Source organism: Leopardus geoffroyi, chromosome C3 (assembly GCF_018350155.1).
Source record: "Leopardus geoffroyi isolate Oge1 chromosome C3, O.geoffroyi_Oge1_pat1.0, whole genome shotgun sequence".
Classification (NCBI taxonomy): domain Eukaryota; kingdom Metazoa; phylum Chordata; class Mammalia; order Carnivora; family Felidae; genus Leopardus; species Leopardus geoffroyi.
In genome coordinates this window covers 43,559,036-43,584,032 of record NC_059338.1, presented here as the reverse complement: position 1 = coordinate 43,584,032, position 24,997 = coordinate 43,559,036, and the positions used below count along the sequence as shown (strand labels likewise).

The window sequence follows — 24,997 nt, the reverse complement described above, 5'->3', positions numbered from 1 at the left end:
GGATGTGTTGGCTGCAGGGGGAGTGGCTTGTCAATATGGATTACAGAAACAGATACTTGGTAACAAGAATTTATTTGTCTTTATCCAGCACCACCCAAGGAGAAAGACTATATTTGGGAGAAAATAAGTACCCTATTATAGGAGTGAAGTCTTTTTGGAAAAGGGACAATATGTCAAGCCTTTTTTTTTTTTTTTTTTTTTTTTTTTACCTGCAAGTTCATTTAGTTATCTACATTCTGAGTCAAGGTTCTGAGTTAAATTATCCCTAGGCTACCTTGATCCTAGAGTGAGGGGTTGGGTGGCAGGGAGCATGGATGGATGGTGGGGAACAGGGGAGTATCTCATTGGTGGGCACTGATATTTCTGTCACTGGAAAGACATATCCTCTAATGTTAATGAATAAATCCTGCCTTCTTAAGATCCCCAAGTCCTGCCCCTCCCCACTTACTGCAATCCCAGATACAGTTGTCTAATGTTGCCCAGATCACATGTTTACATTTAAAGGAGACACCTCAGAAACACCAGTGCCTTGATTTGATTCATTTCAATTCCGTGAATGTGCATTAACTACCTATAATCAGCAAGACACTGTGCTAAAAGCTGGTATTACAAAGATGAGTAAGACATGACACCTGTCCTCAAGGAACTCAAAAGCAGTATGTTGCCACTCAAAGTGTGGCCCATAGGCCACCAATGTCAGCATCACTTGGGAGTTGTAAAAATTCAGACTCCTAGGCCCCAAATCAGACCTACAGAATCTGAATCTCTAGGTTATTTGTATGCATATAAAGTTTGAGAAGCACTGATTTAGTAGGAAAGACCCAACAAAAGCCATTTTGAATTAAATTTTATGTTGGTGGAATAAACCAAGTATAATGGGAAAATAAAGAAGAATGTGGTTAACTCTGGTGGAGGGGCAGACATTTACGCTGAAATTTAACTTGAGCAGGTCAGTAATGTGGGAATGGGGAGCAGATGAGAGATGATAGGAGCATTCAGGTGTGGAAAATAGCATGAACAAAGCTATGAATGTGTATGGTGTGTGAGGGCAGGAGTGAGGGTGAGGATAGGCCCCATGCAGAGCCAGACTGGGACAGACTGGAACAAAAGTCTTTCAAGAGCTTTTAGATGTCACTCTGGGATGGATGACACCATCCAGGCTTAGACATTGTGCGCTCCTTTGTGCTGAATTGGCTGGGGAGTCTCTTTCTACCCTTGTTACCAGCCCTCCATGCTAGGAGCTGATCAGTGCATGGACAGGAAGAGGCCTGTTCTCAACCTCTAGCCCTCAGTGACCCCTCGGGGATGAGGGGCTGATGTTTTCAGTCAGCAAAGGATGCCGAATCTCAGATCTCATGCCAGGCCACCTGGTCCCTGGCAGCAACTCTGCAGAACAACCTTGGGAGGGAGTGGATGCACAGATTCCCACAGATTCCCATGGACTCCCACGAATTCCTGGCAGCCCAAACAGTCTTTAGGGAGAAGGCTTCCCTCTTATTCAGGTTGTAAGGGAAGTTGACTGTGGAGAAAGTCAAGAAAGTAATGACAAATACTGGAAAAGGATCGAGTCAGGGTCTGGAGGCTGGGTTTCAGTCCCAGCCTGGCCTCTAGACCTAAAGGAAGTCTCTGGGCCTCAGCTGTAAAATGAAGACGATGGTATATGATTTCCAGGTAGCCCTGATAGCCGGTGATTATGGCATCTTCTAGTCTTTGAAAGGGCCACCATTTTTCCATTTTACAACTACTTACATTCTCTTGGAATTCACTGCCCAGTGGCAAAATAAAACATTCTTCTTAGGGACACAGTCTCTACCCAACACAAGGGCATCTGGGTTATACTGTACATTAGGATTAAATTTTGGTGAAAAAAAAATTATCTGTGTATCTATCTCTATGTACTTAATCATTAAATAGATGTTAAGCATCTACTATGTGTTTTGTTTGGTAGCTGAATTGGGCACTAAAGTAGAAGCCTGAGTTCTGGCCAAAAATTTTCTCACATATATGTGGAGAAATATGACACATCTTAGTATAGAAGAAAGCAGTACATAATTACATAATAAAGTGTTTTATTAATGATAATTGTTAACATTTCACAGTGCTAAACACTTTATAGGAATTACTGCCTTCATTCATATAGATCTGTGAGGTAATAAATCACTTAGGATGTTTGGGTTGTGAATGATAGAAAACCCTGATTCCACTGGCTTAAGCATTAAGACATGTATTCTCTCACTTAATGAGAGCTTCACAGGTAGTGCAGCTCCAGAGCTGGTAGTACAGTGGCTGAGTGAAGTCATCAAGGACTCAGGTTATGTCAAGTTTCTCTCTCTTCTATTCTCATTGGTCTTGTCCTCAGACTAGCAAACATCATGGTTTCAAAATGCTGCCACACTTCCAGATAGCACCTCCATACAGAATGTCCAGAGGCAGAAAAGAGAGCTTTGTTTTTCATTATGTATCTAAAATCACCCAGCCTGGAGATATACTCTATAGAGATAGATAGAGACAGATATATATAGACATATATATCTATATGTATAGATATAGATATATACAGATCGAGATAGAGACAGAGATATATAGATAGATATAGATAGATATGTAGATATATATATATATATATATATAGAGAGAGAGAGAGAGAGAGAGAGAGAGAGAGAGAGATACATAGATTATATAGATATATACATAAAGTATTTCTTTATGATGGGGACATCTCCCTGACTGAACCTGGATTTCATGCCCACACCTAAACCCAACAGCAGTAAGGGAACCACCACTGGGCTCAACCTGCTTCACTCTCTGCAGCTGTGGCCAGTGCCCAGGTCCACCTCTTCTGATACATGGGAGGAGGAGAGTAACTAGCCCCCCCCCACCCCCCAAAAAAAGAGGGAGGAGAGTATTTCTTTAGGATGAAAGAAAAGGCAGGTGGCTAGTAAGAAGGCAAATAAACAAATAAATGTTTCCATTTTACAGTTTGAAAAAACAGAAGTTTTGAGAATTAAGTAATTGGTCCAAGGTCATACAATTTGTACAGAGTAAAATTGGAATTCCAAATGGAGCCCATACCCTGACACATTCCAAATCAGGTCTAAGTGACCTGCACCTTCCCTGCCTTCCTGACCTCTACCTCCAAGCAGTTACTCACCCAGGGTCAGAGGTTCCTTGCCCCCTCGGGTGCTGCAAAGCACATCTGTTATTTGCTCTCCCAGCCTCCTCCAGGGCAGGGACTAGGTCTCATTCATCTTTTTATTTCTCTTTTTCCTCCACCCTCTAACACCACTGTGCTCACTTGCTTGTAAAATAAGTCTCCATCTATTATCCCTATTAGACCGATTTTCCTCCTCAGGATAGAGCACATGTGCTTCCTTTCTTTTGCTTCTTTCTTAGCATCACTGCTGCCCAGAACTCTGCCCTAATACTGGGAAATATTCAGAATAAGTAAAGGCGTAGACACTGGGTCCAGACAGGACAAAGGTTCAATTCCAGCTCTGCCATTGACCAGACATGTGAGTTCAGGCAAATGACTACACCTCAGCCTAGTCTCCTTATCCATAAAATGAGGAGATCTACCACACAGGGTTATGGTAAGGACTGAAGGAAATAAGAGTTTAGCACAGCCCTCAATAAATGGGAGCTCTTGTTTTTAATTAACTAAATTAATAAAAATGAAAACTCACATGAGCACAGTATATCACAGTTTGCAGAACATTCTTTACATGATCTCATCTGACCCTCATAACAGCCATGTTAGGTGAATGATGCTCCCTCTTTGTGAAGGCGGAGGAAACAGACCCTGAGAGAGGTTAAGAGCCTCATCTGTTTCAGGTTCTTTTAGTACATTCTATGGTATATTCTTGGGTGCTTCTCTCCCATTACGTGTGTCAGGGGACCCTTCTTGTTGTGGATTATCTCTGTCATGAGTTGAATTGTGCCTGCTCCCTAATTTGTACATTGAATTCCTAACCTCCAGTTAATACCACAGAATGTGACCTTAGTTGAAATAGAGGCATCACAGATGTGTCTAAGTTAAGATGAGGTCATAGTGGAGTAGGGTGCGTTCCTAATCCAATATGACTGGTGTATTTATAAAAAGAGGAAATTTAGACACAGACACACAGAGAGAAGGCCACGTGAAAATGAAGGCAGAGATGGAGGTGATGTTTCTACAAGCCAAGGAACACTGAACTCTACCAACAAACCACCGGAAACCAGGAAAGAGGCATGGAACAGACTCCTCCTCACAGCCCCAGACCGAACAACGCTGCTGACAGCTGGATCTCAGACGTTTCACCTCCAGAACTATGAGACAATACATTTCTGTTCAAGCCACTCAGTTTGTGGTACTTTGTTACGGCAGCTCTAGCAAACGACTGCAGTCTCCTTGGGCAGGGGACTACACATTTGTGAACCCACTTCTCCTGGGTTGCTTTTCCCTTTTGGAATCTTGTTTGCTTCTGCTGGGCACCCCCTGGGTTTCACCAGGCCAGTGCTAACTATATTGTACATTAATTTCATGGCTTGAGATTCTTGCATCCCCCAGACTTGAATAGTGTGAATTCAGAGAGGCTTCAGAGTCTCACTTATGCCTTATTTTATTTCTACCCTGAGCTGTTAGCAGACAGCAGCTTCCTTAGTTCCTGAGCTGGTGGGAAGAGTTTATTTAGGCTCTCTTACACTGACAGGACCATTTCCAAATCCAGCCTTTATGCAGAAATCTGTGTTTTAGTTAGAGTCCAAGTCCATACCTCCTGTCCCTCTATTGGCATGAAAACCCCAGCTAGTAGGGCCTCTATCTGGGGCCAGTCAAACTCTGCCTGCCGACTCATGATCTTGCCATCTAGCTCTGAGTTACAGTTTATATTTTATCACTTGGGGATTAGGGGTTTCTTCTTTAGATCTTGGATTTAAAAAATAATAATGTTAAAAATAAAAAAATAATAAAAAAATTAAAAATAATAAAAAATAATAATGTTGTTCTGCTACATCTTGTTTGTTTTATCCCCCATGTCTTTTCCGGTGGAGGTGGGATGGGGGTTAGATCAGTCTGTTACATTGCCAAAACTAGAAGTCCTTGGAGTAGTTATTAAGGACAAGCTCATCTTCTAAAGGGAGCAAAGGTGTTTGAGTTGGGGCAGTTCACACATCCAGGTGGGTGCTTTGCTTTCTTCTCAGGGCATGGTGTTTCTGGCCTAGCCAAGCCACTGTATGCTTGTGGCTGGGAGAGGATGTTCCACAGTTTAGAAAGAGCCTCCTCTGGGGGCTCAAGTTGCTCCCACAGGAGGGCCCCTGATATAACTCTCTTCTTTCCCACATCCATTCCTGTCAGATTTCAATACTCATGAGAAATCAGAGAACATTGCTGGATTGCAATGGAGTCTCAAACCACCTGAAAAGGATTTTGATTTCTCTATTCCTTGAGAGGATAGACATAAGGGAGCCAAGTACAGAAAATCCTAACTACTTAAATCAGGGTTAGAGCCATCAGAAATATCCCACTAAACCCATAATCTGTGTTAATTATCATAATTAAGAGGACCTGCCCATTCTCATTAACATCGTCTCCATCATGAGCTTAACAGAATCAAGCCCACGAGGGAGCCCGATTTCTCATGTGAGGGAAGCAGTAGAGGGACTGTTACTTAAGGCCTTCTGAGAACTGGAAGTCCCCCCAAGTGTCCTTAGCAATCCCATCTGCATCTGCTAGATTTGGCACGGTGATGCCTCAGCCAGCTAGTCAGCCAGCCGCAGACACTGGCCAGCTTTCAGAATAACCCTAAAAACTACAAGTACTCCAGGCAGTATGGAAGCTCTCATTTCTCATGATGGGAAATGCAAGCAAGTTTCTTCCCTCAGAGCACCTCCAGGGCCCAGACTTAATTCTCAATGTGCTGCAACACCAGGCTATTCTGATATGTCTTTGGCTGGCTAACTAGCCAGATGAAGCATCGCCATGCCAAATCTAATAGATGTAGATGAGACTGCTAAGAAGAGCATCAAAATAACCATCTCCTTCGAATAGCCCTAAAAACAAATGGTCTGGTTATGTGAAGACCAGACACGAAAGGATATAGCCCTTTTCCCTGGTCTCCTAACTACCTAGATGTAAAAAAATATATATGCATAAAGAGTTTCACACTCTCTGGACAGAAGTAATGTCATTCACTTCTGAAATGAAAATAGAACTGGCTCCAGCTGCAATCTACCAGATTGTCAGGAAATGGATCCTTCATCATCTACCATTCCCTATCTCCCTCTTTCTCTAAGAACCCCATGGCTAATACAGTCCCAGAAGTCTGTCAAACAGCCTTTCTTACAAAGAGAGGAGACAAGGCGTGGTGCTCGTGCTTTTGATACAGAGACAGCAATGGTGTCTATGTCTTTGAATCTCTATGTCTCTAGTGATACAGCCACAGTGAGGTAGTGGCTACGACAATCTAGTCCCTGCTCAAGCTAGCAGAGGCCTATGAAGGAGTGCCACTCTGAGCAACACAGCCACTCAGTGTGGCCTCAGACACTAAGGCCTGTTGCCTGGGCCCCGGGACCTTATCTTTCCATTCAATCCCTGGGGACCCTCTCCAAGCCTACTTAGAAGAAGTGAGTGCATTTACTCCCAATCCCTGAAATTTTCTCCAGGGCCAGGATGCTGCTCACTTCTAACTTCCTGAAGCCCAAGGGTCCATTCTGACTCCTTCTGCTTCAATAGTTTGAGCACCACCAGGAAAGGTCTGTATTTTCAGGGCAAAAAGAAAGTCATCCACCCTCCTAGGAAGGAAGAGTTCCAAACTTTAGGAACACAGAAGCCTATCTGCTACCCTGGCAGTGTAGTCAGGGCAATACCTTTTATTCCTTCGGGGTGAGTTTCCACTTTCTTCCCCAGCAGAGAAAGGGGGACTTTAAAAAAAAAAAATTATGTTTATTTATTTTGGAGAGAGAGAGACAGAGTGTGAGCAGGGCAGGGGCCAAGAGAGAGGGAGACACAGAATCCGAAACAGGCTCCAGACCCTGAGCTGTCCACACAGGGCCCGACACAGGGCTCAAACCCATGAACCCGTGAGATCATGACCTGAGCCAAAGTCGGACACTTAACCAACTGAGCCACCCAGGCACCTGGAGAAAGGCAGACTTTTATTATAGCAGGGACACATACACAACATGCAAATGACAAGTCCTCCCAGGTCTTCCTGACACACAGAAACACAAAATTCAAATTGAGCTTTCAATGGCTCGCTCTTTTGCAACAGGAAATGATGTGCCATGACTTTGAGATCTGACCCACTGGTCCACTGCACTTGATAATGGTTATGCAAATGAATTACTTTTTAGTGAGGATAAAACTTAAGTTTGTGTGCCATTGAATTGCCCAGGAAATTGGAATAAAAATAGGTTCTCTTTTTCTTCAGTTTTTAAAACAATTTTAGGCATCACTATTGCTAAAATGTATTAAGACACTTATCTGTTACCTTTGACAAATTCTGATGAATATATTCTACTTTTTCGTCTTTTTATGGCTCAGTTATCCTGTTCTGCCATCATACAGGAAGGCACACCATGAAGCAGGGGATGGGATACAGAGTGAGCACTGTGGTTATCTACACTCAGACCCAAACTGCTAAAATCTTTTAAGTTTTATTCTGCTTGTCACAGCTTTTTTCTCTCATCAGGCCACCGGCTAGTTCTTATCTGCTGTCAGTGGGTGAGTTTTCTTCTTCAGTGGTTACGCTGCTTCTAATCTATAACGTAGGGAACGAATCCGTAAGACAAACTAGCACTGCATATCGAGGCAGGATAACTTGACTTTGAATGAGGTTTTTAGGTGCCTCTCTGTAAAACTTGAACTTACAGAGTTCAAACTTACACTGCTTGAACCTTAGAACATTAACTCAAATGAAAATTTTTAGGGGTGCTCTTTACTCTTGGACATTCTTTACATTCTGAATACGTGAGGTTTCCTATATATGGTTTTCCAAGGTGAGTGGAGTGCGATTACATATGTATTCTCAGAGATTGCACTGGTTAACATCTAATTCCATGCATACAAGTATGAATGTGAGCACCCCCTCGTTTTTCCTTCTGTGTGCCCTCCCACTCCTACCAAATACTGCCCTGTCCCCTTCTCTCCAAGTGTTCATGCTGACAGTGTATTGTGATAAAATAAAATTGGCATTTGAAGTTGGACCACCCCACTGAATTCCTCTTTTTTTTTTTTAACTTGATACACTTGGAAAGTCACATAGCTTCTCTGAACCTCAATCATCTAGTTAAAAAAGAATGAGGATTATTTTTAGATATTATATTCTCCTTAGGTGTTAAGGTGTTGTGAAACTTGAAAGTGATCATGCTTGAAAAAACATTTTCTAAAAATGTCATTATCCTAATGTAATATTCTGGTCCTTGTTGCTAACATTTACTGAGGTAGTCTGAGACAAACACTGAGCTGGCTTTATAGTTTTTTATCATTTAGTCTTCACAAAAAGTGTCTGAAATTGTGCTAATTTATTCTCACTTTGAGACCGAAGGCCCTGATGCTGATAAAGCCTAACTAATTAGCATGAGTTCACACAGCTAATGAATACTAGAGTAAGGGTTTGAGCTCCAGACACCAGCTCTGGGTCTCCATACAATGGCAGAATTCAGGTATTTTGGCTCGTGAGGGTCAGGTAAAGAGAAGAGGCAACTCAGGAGAAGAGATTATGGAAGGCTTTTCAGATCACATGCTTCTGTGTGGCTATCTCTCCACATTTCTCTATGGGCATAGAGGCAGCCCTGGCCCCCAGTTCCCATGGCCAGCCTTCAAAGTTCTACTTGAATAATAATTCAAACTCCCTTCCATGTAGAGGAGTTAGACTCACCTCCCTCACTGGCCATAATGAATTCCTGTGGTTGCCCATATGTAGCTAATTTTTTGGCTACATGGAAAATTTTTTGGCTGCATGGAAAAACTGCAATTTTTCCATGGTGGAGTGGGGCAAGCCAGGCTCTGACACTCATAGAAACATATCTGGTGTCTCAGTCATCCCAGCCAGCAGTTGACAATCTAATAGAAAGCTACAATCCAAACTGCTTCGAGAGCCAAAGCCACCTGTCTACATTTTCTTTGCCTGCTCATTCCCTGCAACTATGCACCTGTACAATCTCCCTATGCCTCAGGATCAAAAGGGATATTGAGTCATAATCTAATAATCTAAAAAAAAAAAAATTCAGATATGACTGCAATCTCCTGTTGGAGCTTTCCTTATAACTTGTACCATGTGAGCAAAATAGGATTGCCAAAGTGTAGACTATAATCTGAGGCTGAGAGGGGCTTAACGAGGTTCAGCATCTTCTCTGACAGATAAAGTAATCAGGGTTCAGGGACCTGTCAAAGGTCACATAAGCAGTAGGTGAAACACTAATTCAAACCCAGGTCCAGCTGGAGCCAAAGCCTGGCGCTTGTCCCCTGAGCCACACCGCTTCTTAGACAAATCCTCACCACACACTCCCATGTGTCCTGGCCTGCACCACCCTACACAGTCAGAACCTCAATACCGTAAGTGACAAGACGAAAAGATGCTGACTAAAATATCCCTCGAGGTCACTGTTTCCTCACCCTGACTCATGGAAATAGGAGAGACGCCCTTAAGGCATACACACCCCTGCTTCAGAAACCAGAGACTGCTGCTAGAAGCCAGCTGAGACAGCATTCCCCAGTTTCCTGCAGAAACAGTCTGTTTTTAAGCCAACATCAAATGTGCTTATTCAAGAGGACCCCTTCTCCCCATCCCTCCTTACATCCCTAAAGGGAGTTTCTATTTTCCATTAATCTTTATTCCCCAGAATTTTATTCCCAGGATTGTCCTAACCTAGGGAAGAAACTAAGGGTTGGAGTTAACATAAAAACATGTGCTTCTCATTTGATTGTCTGGAACATGAGTTGTAACCTGTCCAACTTCAACACTTGGAATAGAAGCACAGCATGGAGTTGAAAATACAATTAATGCTATATTCCCATTATGTCCCTGACTGCTCAAGATCTCTGGCTCCCTACTGATTCATCAGACCCAAAATAAATGCCAGTCTGGCATTCAAGGTCTTCTGTCAGCTGTATTTCCAGGTCCTCCTATTCAAGCCTGGTTGTTCCCCCACAAAGTCCCTGGCATGGCAGGCAAGCTGTCCCTCCCTCAACATTTCTCCTTTTTGGTTCCTTGGCTCATGACCGAAACACCCTCTCAACCTCTGTGCTCCTCCTCTAATTCCATCATTTCTTTTAAAACTCAAAAGAAAAGACTCCAAGAAGCCCTTCCCGGCCAGCCCCTATACCTACATTTCTTTTTGTTAGTACCTAGGCAGTAGACCATTTCCTGAGCACCTCCCAAGGGTCATCAAGCCCTCCTCTGACCCGAATGTACTGAGCCCTTTCTTGTCCTAGGCACTGTGCCAAATGCTCTACCGATCACCCTATTGCTCTGCTTCCCTGATACAGAAAACCTCCTCAAAGAAGTTGTTTATTCTTGTGTCTCAATTCCTGTCCTCTCACGCTCTTTTGAACCAACTTCAAAGAGACTCTTGTCCCCACTCTGCACTGAAATTGCTCTTTTCAAGGTCACTAATGATTTCTATGCTGCTAAATCCAATGGTCAATTTCCAGGGCTCTTCTTCACTGATCTCTCAGCAGCAATTTGTACAAGAATCTGACTGTATTCCATCTATCTTCTCATAATGCATAAGTTTTAAGAGAAGTTAGATAATATCCCCCCCAAATCTCTTCATATTTGACCTTATGAAATAAAGACTGAATAAATGTATGTACACATACACATAAAACCACTGTAACTGTGTCCACTACAACTGTAGGCTGAGATAAGTGTGGCTACTCAAATAACTGGTGCTGCTGGTAGCAATGTGTTTTTTTCCCCAAGTGGTATATAACTTTCATAAAATTCTAAACAAAGTACAATGTTCCTTTGATTTAAATGGTTAAATATTAAATGTACAGCAAACTGTACTAAGGATGTTTTATAAAGCAGAAATAGTCTAGGGGCGCCTGGGTAGCTCAGTTGGTTAAGCCTCTGACTTTGTCTCAGGTCATGATCTCGCAGTTCATAGGTTCAAACCCCACATCGAGCTCTGTGCTGACAGCTCAGAGCCTGGAGCCTGCTTCGGATTCTGTCTCCCTCTCTCTCTGCCCTCCCCCACTTGTGCTCTGTCTCAATCTCTCTCTAAAATAAACATAAAAAATTTTAAAATAAAATTAATTTCTAAAAAAAAAAGAAAGAAATATAGTTGGGACTCAAATAATTCAAATAATTATATATATTTTTTTCACTAAAGTGAATGCTTAACATTGAAAGTTGTATGGGACATGAGAGAAGTCTTTTTGTGTGACACTGTCCCGTACATTGCAGGATATCTAAAATTCCCAGCTCCTGCCTGTGAAATGACAGTAGCCCTCAATCATTATAAAAACAAAAAGTGCCCCTTACAATTTCCATAGTGCTCCTTAGCGGGTGATACCATGTAGAGAAGATGATTCTCCATGGTCTCTTGGTTTCTGCACAGCTCATGAGCAGAGATGATGGCTGACTTTATTCTGAACTATCTTTTCAGGGATGTTTGTATAGCAAACAGATTTGAAACCTGGAGGTAGTGTCCCTTTCAGGGCCAAGGGTAGGTACACTTACTGCACATTACAAAGATGCTGGTTTCCTCAGCCTGGGTTCCTCTCCTGTCACACTACCTACGGCATTTGCAGGTATCTCTGGCCCTTCCACATTGTCCTGGGGAAATGAGACTCAGGGTGCTGGGGCAGGAAAAAGCAGATACTCTGCCTACTCTAACTACTGTGAGTAATATAGGTCTTTATCTTTGACCCTAGAGGTTCGTATCTTCTGCCAACATCCATGATGCTGTGGTAGACTCAGTTGTTGGCTCATAAACTAGGTAAAATTCAGATACTTCACAGTTCTTGACAACCACTCCACTGACACTCACTAGAACTACACGCTCCCTCCAAAATCAGAATCTAGCCTTGACCTCTCCCTGAACTCCAGGCATTTCTAATTAATTGCCTTTAATACTTGAATATCAAACAGGCATCTCAAAGTGAAAGTGCCCCAGATAAACTTCTTATCTTTCCCGCAAATCCTTTTTCTCCTGAAGCCTTTGCCAACTCAAAACTATGCAAATACATCTTTCCAGTTTTTCAGACTGAAAATCTTGGTGTCATTTTTGATGGCATTCTTGCTCTCATATTATTACACATCTAATGGTTCTCTCGATTCTTTTGAAAAAAACATGTGAAATCTGATGACTCCTCACCCTCATCACCTCTCCTCCTGGTCCATAGCACCATAACACCCCACATGGATAACTGCCATAGTCTTAACCAGCGTCTCCCCCAGATATCTGCATGGCTCACCAGCTCACTGCTCAGGTCTCTGCTCAAACATTGCCATTATCACATCAGGCTTCAGTGATATTCTCATTTAAAATAGCAATCTCTCACAGGCCCGGCACGTCCTAGTCCTTTTCCCTGTTTCATTTTCTATTTAGCCTTTACCAGCATCTAATATATAAATGCTCATTTTTAATTGTCTTTCCCCTTCCACTAAAATGTAATTATTTGTTGAATGAATGAATGAATGAATCAATCAATCAATCAATCAATATAATCACATAATCTCACAACACACCCCTATCATTCCAAAAGTAAAAAATGAAATAGTTTTTAGAACTGAACTGCTCATAACATGTGTGGAGGGACAGGATTAAATGCCATGGAACAACTAACAAACAACACTAGAAACTAGGAAGCCTGGGTTCAGTTGCTAGTTGTGTCACTGTCTAGCCCTGCACTACTGGATAAGAGAATAACACTGACCCAGTTATTTCATTCACTAAACACACATTCCCCACCTATCCCATGGGTTGTGATAATTGTCATATGAAATAAGATATCCACAAGAACTTTGCAAACTGTAAAGTGCTGTGAGAATTTTGTTTTATGTTTTTTATCTTTAAAACCCTGCATTTTAATTCCAACTGCCATAGTCACAGCCTGTATAATTTTGATATCCAAGCATTCCTGCACATTCTTGTATTTTCATCTTGTCTCAAGCAGTTCTGTCTGTATTCAATGCATTTGCCCCACCCATACCAATTGCTCCAGCTCAGATCCCTTCTACAAAGGCTCCCATGGGGATCCTAAGATGGAATTTCTTTCCCATTTCCCTATATTCCATTGGAACGTTACTGTCAGGCTTTTCAGGGTATGCCTTTTATTAAAGGTGTTCCTGTTCTCTAGCAGCTCCTGGATTGCAGGCAGTGGGACGTGTTTATCTCTGTGACTCCCACAGCTCCTAACACAGGTGCAGTTACAGCACAGACTCTAATTGGTTGAATGAGCCCAACCTATCCAGGTGCAAGCCAGAAGCAATATATTCTTTCTTACCATGGCCCCCTAAACCTGCTCTGTGGAACTGATTTTCTTTGCTCCTGGGCCAAAATCTCAGTCACTCAGATAATATAGGTCTAGCCTGATACTCTTATCAAATAATCCAGCCCAAAGAGACTCTTAAATATGGAGAACAAACAGAGGGTTACTGGAGGGATTATGGGAGGGGAAATGGGCTAAATGGGTAAGGGGCATTAAGGAATCTACCCCTGAAATCATTGTTGCACTATATGCTAACTAACTTGGATGTAAATTAAATAATAATCATCACCATCATCATCATCCAGACCAATTCACATAAATTTTCTAAACTCTGAACTTTTGTCCAGTTCACAACTCCTCATCTCCTAGCTTGGGATGCTTTAGGCTCAGAAGTCCGCAGAGGTGGTGGAGGTGGCTGAGGTGGCATGTGGTCAGCTACTCTCCCTTCCTCGCTTCACCTCTGCCCACTCTCTAGCTGCCCTACCCGGTCTGTCCCAGGTTGGACTCAGAGAAAAAGAGACTGGGGCAAGGAGCATGGTCTTATGAGGCTGATATATTTGTTCATGCCCTCTGCATGATCCTCTTTCCAAAGGATACCTCTGTCTTCCTCAGAGATTGTCCACTGAGCCACCTGAGTGCTGGCTAGGCTTTCTCCACATGGCCACCTGAGACTCCCCCTTTGAGCCCCTTAGGTCCCTTTGCCCCTCCAGGGTGCTTTCTAGGGGAAGAACCCTTGAAGAAGCCCAGGCCTGCTGACTTTCACAGGGTTCACATGCAGCCTTTGGACACCACCGCCATTGCCCTTCCGTCACTCCCTCTGTACCACTTCTCCCCACTCTGCACTAAGCAGGCACAACCCCATAAGAGCCTCTTGCCACTGGACTCCCAGGTGAGAGTCAGACATCGGCCTTCTGTCCCTCTAGGTAACACATGTCCTGCTCTCTGTGTAGCACCCTTGGAGCCCCTGTTGCATGGCCTGGAGTAAAGGGAGTGCACCTTTATCCCTCACACTAGCCAGTGGGGATGGTGCAGAGAATGCATAGGACACTGACAGTTCTCTGCAAAGAAATCCCCATTTTCCAATCTCTTGTCAACCTCTACTTCTTAGATGGGCAAGAGGTGGGTGGTGAGCAAAAGCCAGCAGCATGACTCTAGGACTTTCCTTTAAAAGTCTGACATAGACCTCCTGCACCTCCCCTTGGAATGACAATGGGATTTACCACCAACAGTTTTATGACTAGCCTTTGAAACTCAAAGACAGAAGGATGAGTTTCAGTTAAGATCCTGTTTTAAATGTTTGTTAAATTCGATACCAAAAATGGAAAATGACAAGATATGGCTCCAAATGAGTCCACTACTCTTGAGACAAGTCCAGAAGCCCAACTCTAGTAAGAACAGATCATCTGATGGACTCTTAAGCTCCTTTCTGGGAAAGTCTTCAACTAGACTTTCAACCAGAAGCCTGGGGAAGCAGTGAAGGAACTGTCCTTAAAAGAAGAGGTGTTAGGTGGTATAGCTGTGATGGACACTCAGAAAAGAGGACCATGCCATCCAGGAGTTTGTAACAAGGACAGGAACAGTAGGGATAATCAGTCCAGGATTGATTCTATCCAGGATAGGGCCCTTTTCTGATAGGAGGAAACTGCCTCTGCTGAGGACTGTCTGTGGCAATCCTAAACTCCTTATTTAAACATCAGTATTGACCTGCAGCTCCTTTTTTTTTTTTTTTTTTTTTTTTTTTTTGCCCCCAAACAAAGTAGAAATTCCAGTAGGGATGCCCAGTAGAAATTCCTGGGTGTATGCTTCTCACCAGTTTAGGGACTGGACTAAGGAGAGAACTAGAAATAAGCATAAGGGACACTAAACTACCATCATTCAACTATATATATATATATATATATATATATATATATATATATATATATATATATATATAAAAGAAACAGAGTAAGTACAACTTTCTATTACCAAAAAGTTCCCTGGTCTTCCCTGCCAGTTCTCACCATGTGCTCTACCTGAAAGACCACTGCTCACCCCTACCTGTCCAGATCCCACCATGCTTAAAGGGTAGCTTCAATCTAACTTCCTGCATATAACAGTCTTGGTTCCCTTCAAGGCGGAAGCAATTGTTCCTTCCTCAATCTGATGGAGGGGCGCCTGGGTGGCTCAGTCGGTTAAGCGGCCGACTTCAGCACAGGTTACGATCTCGCGGTCCGTGAGTTTGAGCCCCGCGTCGGGCTCTGGGCTGATGGCTCAGAGCCTGGAGCCTGCTTCTGATTCTGTGTCTCCCTCTCTCTCTGCCCCTCCCCCATTCGTGCTCTGTCTCTCTCTGTCTCAAAAATAAATAAAAAACGTTAAAAAAATTTAAAAATCTGATGGAAATTTGTACCTCTTTTGTTACATGTCACAGTCCCCACCCCCTTCCCTCCAACACACAATGTGGCCATTTGTGTGCATCTTATTTCCTCTACTAGAACATAAAGTTCTTGAGGGCAGTGGCGGTGTCTTACCCACCTTGATATTACCCAAAGCATATAATAAAAGCATTTGAGCAGGATTCATGCTCACAGTAGGTATTCAACACATGTTTGTTGAATGAGGAACACAGAGACATTGCAAAAAATGAAATCTCAGGTATACTGAATTCTCAGAGCCCCTTGTTTGCAGCTCAAATGAACAAGATCTGAAGGTTCACTGTCATCAAAAGCAAACGCTGGCCCATCTCCAGAGGGCATCTACCCCATCCTGGCTTCTGCTTCAAAGTTTCCCCTAAGTCCTAGTCGCAGCCCTCTTGATCTTTCCCTGTTTGCTCATTAAAGTTAATTTGGGACATGAAAAGATCTAGGACTGAATATTTCATTAAGGGCAGGTCTTCTTAATGCAGCAACTGCAGACAAAATGTAAACATAGGACAGAGGTTGCCAGTATGAGGCCAACGCCTGTAGCACCTGCTTAAACCCCAACTGCTCTGTTCACTGACTGACAACTTCAGTCAGCTTTGGGGATACTAAGAATACCAAGAGAAGTAGATTATGTCTCTTCATGAGTCTTCAAGGAGCTCCAAGGCTCTCCTTCAGGGAAGGGGGAGGACCATAAGGAAACAGCAATTTGTATGAAAATAGTCTAGTCTAGAGTCCTGGGTGTGAACTAAGATGATTGCTTACAATATCAGCTACCATTTTCTGAGTTCTTACTGCATATCAAGGATTGTGCCTAGTGTTTTTACATGGATTGTCTTTTCTAAACCTCACAGTAACCCCATGAGGAGATACTATTATTGACCCCATATTATACTTATGAGGAATAAATGAAATTCCAACCATGGAATAAGAGATTCCAACCATGGCAGAGTAATCCTAAAGTCTGTACTATTAACCGCCTCACTCTACTGTTTCTTAGGATCTCTCATAATGTTCTAGTCTTAGCAGGCAAGAAAGATTATAACCAATAACTGGTGCACTTGATGGTGTGGCTTTGAATGAGGTACCGGTGAGGTGCGACCTTCATTTTTCTTAAATTTGGGGATTTAATAAGTGAATTTTACACATAAGTGTAAAAATTCACTTATGAGGAATGAAAGAATAGAGGTTTTCACATTAACCACTGGTGCTATGAGAACCCACAGACAGACAGTTTTGACTTATGTGACATGCCAGATGGCATATGTCAAATTTCCAAGATTCCACAGGACTATTTGTAAAGTTTTACAAACCTGGAGCTGAAGGGGTATAAATGTGGAGAGCATAGAAACACAGTAATGTGTCACCAGTCTCAAGTCCCATAACCTTCAGTTCCAAGAGACATATATTTATTTCAGTGGAAATTTTAATTCTGGGAAACATAAGTTACTCATTCCTATGGAAATATTTTCAAAGGAGGAACTGGGGTCAGGACCAAAAAAGGAACACAGAACCATAAAATAAAAGGTTAAAAAGAAGTCCAAATAGGGGCGCCTGGGTGGCGCAGTCGGTTAAGCGTCCGACTTCAGCCAGGTCACGATCTCGCGGTCCGTGAGTTCGAGCCCCGCGTCAGGCTCTGGGTTGATGGCTCGGAGCCTGGAGCCTGTTTCCGATTCTGTGTCTCCCTCTCTCTCTGACCCTCCCCTGTTCATGCTCTGTCTCTCTCTGTCCCAAAAATGAATAAACATTGAAAAAAAAAATTAAAAAAAAAAAAAAAAAAAAAAGAAGTCCAAATATATCAATGATCACAATAAGAGTAAGTATCTTAAATTGCCCTGTCAAAGAAACACAGATTTTCAGAACAGGTTAAAATACAAAGTTAAGGTAAGTGCAAGACATGCTTACACAACAGACACCAGAGGATTGAAAACATACGCATGTAAGTATACTATAAAAATAATAAAAGAAAATAAGATATTAAAAAACTAATATCAAACAAAAGAAAACTAAAGATGAGAACCATAATAATTAAAAGGGAAAAATACGATTGTTTGTTTGTTTTTTTTTTGTTTGTTTTTTTTTTTTTTTTGGTAATGTTTATTTATCTTTTGGAGAGAGAGGGAGAGCAGGGGAGGGGCAGAGAGAGAGGGAGACAGAGGATCTGAAGCAGGCTTTGTGCTGACAGCAGACAGCCCAATGTGGGGCTTGAACTCACAAATTGTGAGATCATGACCTGAGCCAAAGTCAGATGCTTAACCGACTGAGCCACCCAGACACCCTTGTTTTCTTCTCTTATATTCACTTCACCAAAAAGATATGACAATTATGAATTTAACATATTAACATTAGGCAGCTATGTGCATAAAATAAAAACTGAAAAAAATAAAGAGAATTTTAAAAAGAAGTAAAAAGAGAATGAACAAATCCAGAGTCATAGTAAAAAAAAAAAAAAAAAAAAAAACATAATACACCCGTCTCAGTAGTCCTCATAAAAACCACATAAATAACACATAAAAATTAATAGGAATGTAGAATATTCAAATACTTCTCATGGAATATTTATGAAGAACAACATATTTGTAAAAAGCAAAAATAACATCAACATAAAAAGGATAATTTAAAAAGGATGTGCAAATTAAAAGATGTTTTCCTAGATAACTTTTGGGTTAAGTAGAAAATAAAAAGACATGTAAAAATTATTGAAAAGTAAGTGGTGATGAGACCACTCCATATATCAAAACCTGTGGGATGCAGCCAGAGTGAATTTAGATAAAAAATGAAGTGTCCTTGCCATTTCCCTGAGCCTTCAGACTCCCTATATTAGAACTGCATCATTCAATACAATGGCTACTATCCACATGTGGCTAAATATAAATCACTAAAACTAAAAATTCAGTTCCCTAGTTGCACTGGCCACATTTCAAGTTCTCAACAGCCATAGCTGGCTAGAAGTTATCATATCGGACAGCACAGATTATAGAAAATTCCCATCTTTGAAGAAAGTTCCATTTGGCAGTGTTTCTTTAGAGTCTGCCAGGGAAATTCCAGTATGTCAACTTCACTGACTGTAAGCCATCATGAAGTCCAGGTTTCAATTGGCCAACCTAGTTGACTTTTTACATCATTCCCAGTGCTTAAGCTGCATATTAAACCTAGAACCGCAGGAAAGTAAACTCATATTGATAACTGTGTCTTAATCAGCAATCCAATTTCACTTCATGTGGTCAAATATCCATGCTCCCCACACTCTTGCCAAAACTGATTTGTGGGGCCTTGTAATTCTTTTGGTGTTTTGGTTTCCTCTCCCACTTCAGACTAGGTCCTGTACATACATGTCTGGGCTCTGTTGAGAGCTAGTCTTGTTACGGACATGGATGCATTAAGAGTGATGTGAGTGGGTCCTACAGAGACTGGCATCCCCTTGGACAGGACTCTCCCTGGTACAGTCATTGAAAGGTGGTCATGCAGAGGAAGCCTTTTTCTCTCAGGTAGGAAGAGAGGTTTCCTCCAGCAGAAAGTCAGATCCTAAGGAACTGGGGAGGTCAAAGTTCTCAGCCTCACCTCTTTTCCCATCTCATCCCAGTCCTACTCCTTCTCCCATAAGTGCCCTTGACTTAGCATTAGAGACTGATGGTGCAAGCACTTGATTGACTCTGCCATTCTAGAACACATATATCCTGGTTTCTTAGTCATATCTGCCCTGCAATGATAAGAAATGAAGGATTCTTTAAAAGTTGGTATAAAGGCTTTTGAAAGCATGGCACTAAAACCTTCCCTGAGTTACTAGCAGTTTTCTAGGACATATCTAAGGATAATTCTGATTAAACTTGAACCTCCCTCACAAACAACTCCTGTCATTGAAATCTGAAATGCCCTCTTCACACCACTCAGCATGACATTTACTAATTCTACACAATTCTGTAACGTATATTTGTATATTTTCTATGTACGTGTGTATCTGTGTGTACTACACATTTAATTATATTGGAAGCTTTGTGAGAACAAGATTATCTCACAACATTTGGTAAATTCATGTTCACTCACTTCCTGAGGACACTCTTGCTCACTCTGGCATTTTGTACCAGACAAGTGGCAGTGGCTGTGCCTGAGGCCCCTTGAGAATGGGGGTGGTGGGGGGAGGTCAGGTCTGAGGGTAGTCTCAGTGTGGAACAGCTAGGACATGTAGGACCTCCATGGGCTCCTGTGATCAAGCAAAGTTGCCCCCATGAAACAGCTGTCCAGGTACTCACTGTCCACAGACTCTGGAGCTGTCTGCCAGTTCTGCTAATTATTCACCAACTTTGGCTTCCTTCTCAGCTACTCGTGGGCAGTGTACCACCTGGTTTGGGATAGGTGATTCCTATCTTCAGAGTCTGAAATCAGGATGTTCGTGTTTTAATGAACAACATGTAGTGCTGGTGCCTGGTCAAGGTGGCGACCTGACGGAACCTGAAGTGGGACTGCTTTGTCCCCATACTTGCCACTTTCAACCTCGCATTGCTCTTGGGTCAATACTGTTATTTTCTTATCTCCTCTGATCACTGCCTCACAGCTACCAGGAATGGCCAAAGCTGAAGATAAATGTGGTGGTCAGTTGATGGACATTTAGGCTCTTTCCATAATTTGGCTATTGTTGAAAGTGCTGCTATAAACATTGGCAATGAGAAAGAATGAAATATGGCCCTTTGTAGCAACGTGGATGGAACTGGAGAGTGTGATGCTAAGTGAAATAAGTCATACAGAGAAAGACAGATACCATAAGTTTTCACTCTTATGTGGATCCTGAGAAACTTAACAGAAGACCATGGGGGAGGGGAAGGAAAAAAAAAAAAAAAAACAGGTTAGAGAGGGAGGGAGCCAAAGCATAAGAGACTCTTAAAAACTGAGAACAAACTGAGGGTTGATGGGGGGTGGAAGGGAGGGGAGGGTGGGTAATGGGTATTGAGGAGGGCACCTGTTGGAATGAGCACTGGGTGTTGTATGGAAACCAATTTGACAATAAATTTCATATTTAAAAAATAAAAAAATAAAAATAGCCCAATTTACTTTTCCACATCAAATAAAAAAAAAAAATGTGGTGGTCGGGAGATAAGTGGTATCTGCTTGTCCCCCAGCATCTACTATGTCTATTAGACCCACAGCACTGAGGTGCTGGAGATAACACTACTAGTGACCCCAGTCTTTTCTGACACCTGCAGTCCATTCTAGGTAGAATTGAGCTACTCAGAAAAACACACCAGCTCTTTGATGATGGTAGATACTCAGTGGAGAAATGGGCTTTGCTGTACTGAGAGCCAATTCCCCTCAGAGCAGCTCAACAATTCCCCAGGTCAAGACAAGAACCACAGAAAGTACCAGAGATTTCTCCTCCCTAGTCCGCTGTATCACAATGTCATACTCTTGCTTCCCTTTATACCTCCTCTCCTTGACCATTCCAGCTCTTTGAAGTTTTCTGGGTGTTTTGACCACTAGCTAAAAAGGAAAAATTGTGGGGTGACAAAATCATTCCCTATACAAACCCCCCAAGTGTTTCCCTCCCACCTCCTCCCCATCCATTCTCTCTCTCTCTCTCTCTCTCTCTCTCTCTCTCAACTTAAAGAATACAGATGCCACAGTTCTTTCCTTTCATTAATAGAGAAGCCAAAGTTCTACTCATTAGGTGGACATTGGGACTGGAATCCTGGTTTCTCAATTTCATCATTTTTTTTTTCCATTTCACAGCCCTGCTTTCATAAAGCTGGGGTTTTGCAGTGGTTATCATCAAGTTTGGAACTACAGGCACTTATTTTTCTCTCATTTTGCTTATGACTTTTTCTAAATTTTTTCTATGAAGTCTGTGTTAGTTTTGCATTAGCTTGGGTATTCTAGCCACAATAGCAAACACATGTGAAAATTTCCATAGCTCAAGAAAAATAGCTTATTCCTTGTTTATTTATAGTCCAAAATGAGTGTTCCTGAACAAAAGTATAGGTTTCCTAGAAGTAGTCCAGGAAACCTGTTCCTTCCAACCTAGAGTTCCTCTATTCTCAACAACATATAGTAAGCTGTGATATTCTGTCTAAAGCCAGAGAAAGGAAAATAACATGGAAGAGTATGTAAGGGAGAATTTAATGAGTGAGACCAGGAAGTAATCTGTATCATTTCCATTTATACCCTGATTGGCTAGAACTCAATTGCAAAGCAGGGTAGGAAATGTAGTTTATCAGTACGCAAAGGAAGAAAAGGATATGAATATAGTGAATTGCTGGCCAATGTATGCCACACTTGTGTAAGAAAGGAAAGTTGAAATTAAAATGGAAAAAGGAAGGCAAATCCCTCTGTAATCTTCAGCTCTCTCTCGTACAGCACTTTTATACTCAAATCCTCACTCTCCCACTGTCAAGAAATGGCCTTCATCCTCAAGGACATGGACAGACTGGGTTCATTTTTTTTGTTTTTGTTTTTGTTTTTGTTTGTTTGTTTTGTTTTTTTGTTTTCTGATATTAAGTGGGTGTAGGAAAGAGAGATACTGGTCAGGGCTCAGAGTCAGTGCTGTGACTTGGGTGTAAGTCCTCCTCCCCACTGGGGGTGCTATCAGCATATAGGTGCTGCTTTTCTGCCCCACAGTATTGCTTGTACTCTGATTATGCAGAAGATTGTGATGTCTGCATTTTTTATCTCGAGTGATGAACTTCCTCCTCTTCCACACACCTATATCACTGTCAGTGTAACTCTATTCCCCGTACCTCTTGCAATAAATCCAGAACCACTGTGTGACCAAGGGCCTGACTCATGTTCCCTGTACCTTGCTCTTTACCATCCCTCTATATGAAGACACTTGCCCAGGATGTATTACCTCAGATGCAGTTGGCTATCAACCACTGCCTAAGACTTTTTCTACTTATAAGTATTAGGCATATAGCAAATGTAATTAGAAAATAAAGTTGATGAACTTATTCACATTAAATATAAACAGCTCACTGAATCTATGTCTGAAAATATTTGCATTTTAACAACAAAGTACACCTTAACATTCCCAAATTCATCTCAAAAAGTGGTTTTTCAAGTTTATCTACTATCCAGTAGAGAAAGATTTGGGGGCAAATGAGGGGCTTTCTTGGTGGGTCCCCAAATCTGTTACAGAGAAATGAAGTGGCCAGGTAGGTACTTAGTATGTGTGTATGTGAGCACATCCCCAAATGTTTACAAATTTTTATTTTCAGGGAGAATATATTTTCTTTCAATATACGGTCAAAGATGTGAGTAAGCGTTCTTAAAAAATACACAAATATTTGTGAGTAACCAAGGCTGTTTCTGGGTAATCTACAGTTCATGCACCACTCTACTACTTCTCTAAGCACTGGACAGGAGCAGAAGAAAGCAGGTCATGGGAGAGAGGGACAGTGTGACAAGAAGCATCTCAAAAGCCCAAACACAGAGCTCAGGAGAGTGCACATTCTCACAGGTACATACTAGGAAATATTCACCTTCCTTTTTTTTGGCAGAAGTCCAGTGTACTAGAATGGAATGGAACAATGAGACTCATTACCAAAAGTGTAGGCTCTTGTCCAGAACTTTGAATTCTCTCTGGGAGCAGTGGGCAGAGAGAGATGATAAAAAGAGGTAGAAGTTAGCTTTGTATATGTAGCCTACAACTTGAAGGGCCCTCAATAGAGAGGAGAGCAGTGAGGTCCTGAGTTTTGTCCTCACTCCTTAGGAAGACAGACCTATAATTTCATGGGAAAATTCATAGGGCATACATACCCAGGACTGTATCTTTTCTCCTATGGACTGTATCAGGCCACAGTGGTCTTTAAGGCCATGATAGTCAATGACTCTCTCCTCTGTCCTTCATGCCCTCCCAGGCATAAGGGAATATGGGCCAGGCTGTGGATAATATCCTACGGAGGTTTGCTGAAGATAGTGACTGGTTCCATCTTAACAATTTATGTAGTCTTCTGTCTTGATGATGGGATGGTGTTGATGAACAAGAAGTACCCACCAAGATTTATGTACCCCAAAGAGTGGCAGCACCTCACTATGTTCATCCTCTTTACCCTCAATGGCTGTGTAGATGTCATGAGCAAGAACTTGCTACCTCAGAGGTGTGTGGTCCTAGAGAAAGGTACCCTGGTCCTGACCTTCTATGTGCTCCTGCTGCTGTTGATGTCACACGTCCAGGACTCAACCGGGATAGAGCTTCAGATTCATTATCTGCTCATCGTGGTGGTGTTCCTGTTGATGCTGGTGTTGACCATAGAGCTGTGGACTCCTGACACATTTCACCTCTTGCTGATTGAGACTTTTCTGTTTCTGACGATGGGCTCCTGGCTGATACAGGGGGGATTTATTCTGTACAGACCAGTCACTGGCTACCCATGGCAGGATGATGACATCAGTGACATCATGTTTATCACCACCTTCTTCTGTTGGCATGTGATGATCAATGCTTTGTGTCTGCTGGGAATCTATGGAATCTCTTCCTTTTGGCCTCATTGTTACTGTCCCAGCTTGAAGCTGATGGAATCCAAAGAAGCTCCACATCACAAGGGCACTACAGGACCCCTCTACAAATTGCTGCGGGAAGTGGAACAGTCAGAGAAAGACGACCAGGCTCCTCTCCTTTCAAAGAGCTCTCCCTGAGACAGGGCCTAGAATGCCTGGCACATTGTCCACTCATCTTTTCCCTTGTGTGTTCTCTCAGACATGTGCAGTGTACCCTTTTCGGTCCCCAGTGAAGGTAATGGCCATGAAGGAGAGCAGTTGGTCTCCATCTGCTGGTACATCTCCTGCCCTTGATCTTCTAGTTGCTGAGGAGATGAGGAGAGAGGAACCTGAGAAAGAGATGCTGATGGGATTGATGGGGTGGTAGAGAGAGCACCAGGGGAGTAGGAAAGTGTAAAAGCCATGGGGGGCAGAGGATGCGATAGAAGGGAGGCCTTCTAAGGGAGGAGAGCAGAGTCTAGCAGTCATGCCGCCACCAGCTACTTCTCTAGGATTTTACTCAAGGAATAAAAACTTCTCATAAATCAAAACTGCAATATTGGGTGTTTCTGTTTCCCAGCTTAAGTGACAACACCATGTGGAAACAGATGTGGTACAATTCACTTATCCCACCTCGTTGAAGTGGTAAGAATCTCATATATATTTTTTAATTTGGGTAGATTCATATCATTTCAAATTTTGCACATAAAGTGAAAAT

General features: G+C 42.3%; 1 protein-coding gene across 1 annotated transcript; it reads left to right on the top strand.

Annotated features, from left to right (window-relative positions):
• Nucleotides 1-21,888: 21,888 nt before the first annotated feature.
• Nucleotides 21,889-24,500, top strand: LOC123586469 (transmembrane epididymal protein 1-like). Its single transcript, XM_045455704.1, has one exon. It carries the CDS (start codon nt 23,533-23,535, stop codon nt 24,436-24,438), a length of 906 nt encoding a protein of 301 aa, XP_045311660.1. The 5' UTR covers nt 21,889-23,532; the 3' UTR covers nt 24,439-24,500.
• Nucleotides 24,501-24,997: the final 497 nt, after the last annotated feature.

Bases quoted from the DNA above. Each gene is read 5' to 3' on its own strand.
- LOC123586469 (XM_045455704.1), top strand. From the start codon at position 23,533: ATGGGAAAATTCATAGGGCATACATACCCAGGACTGTATCTTTTCTCC.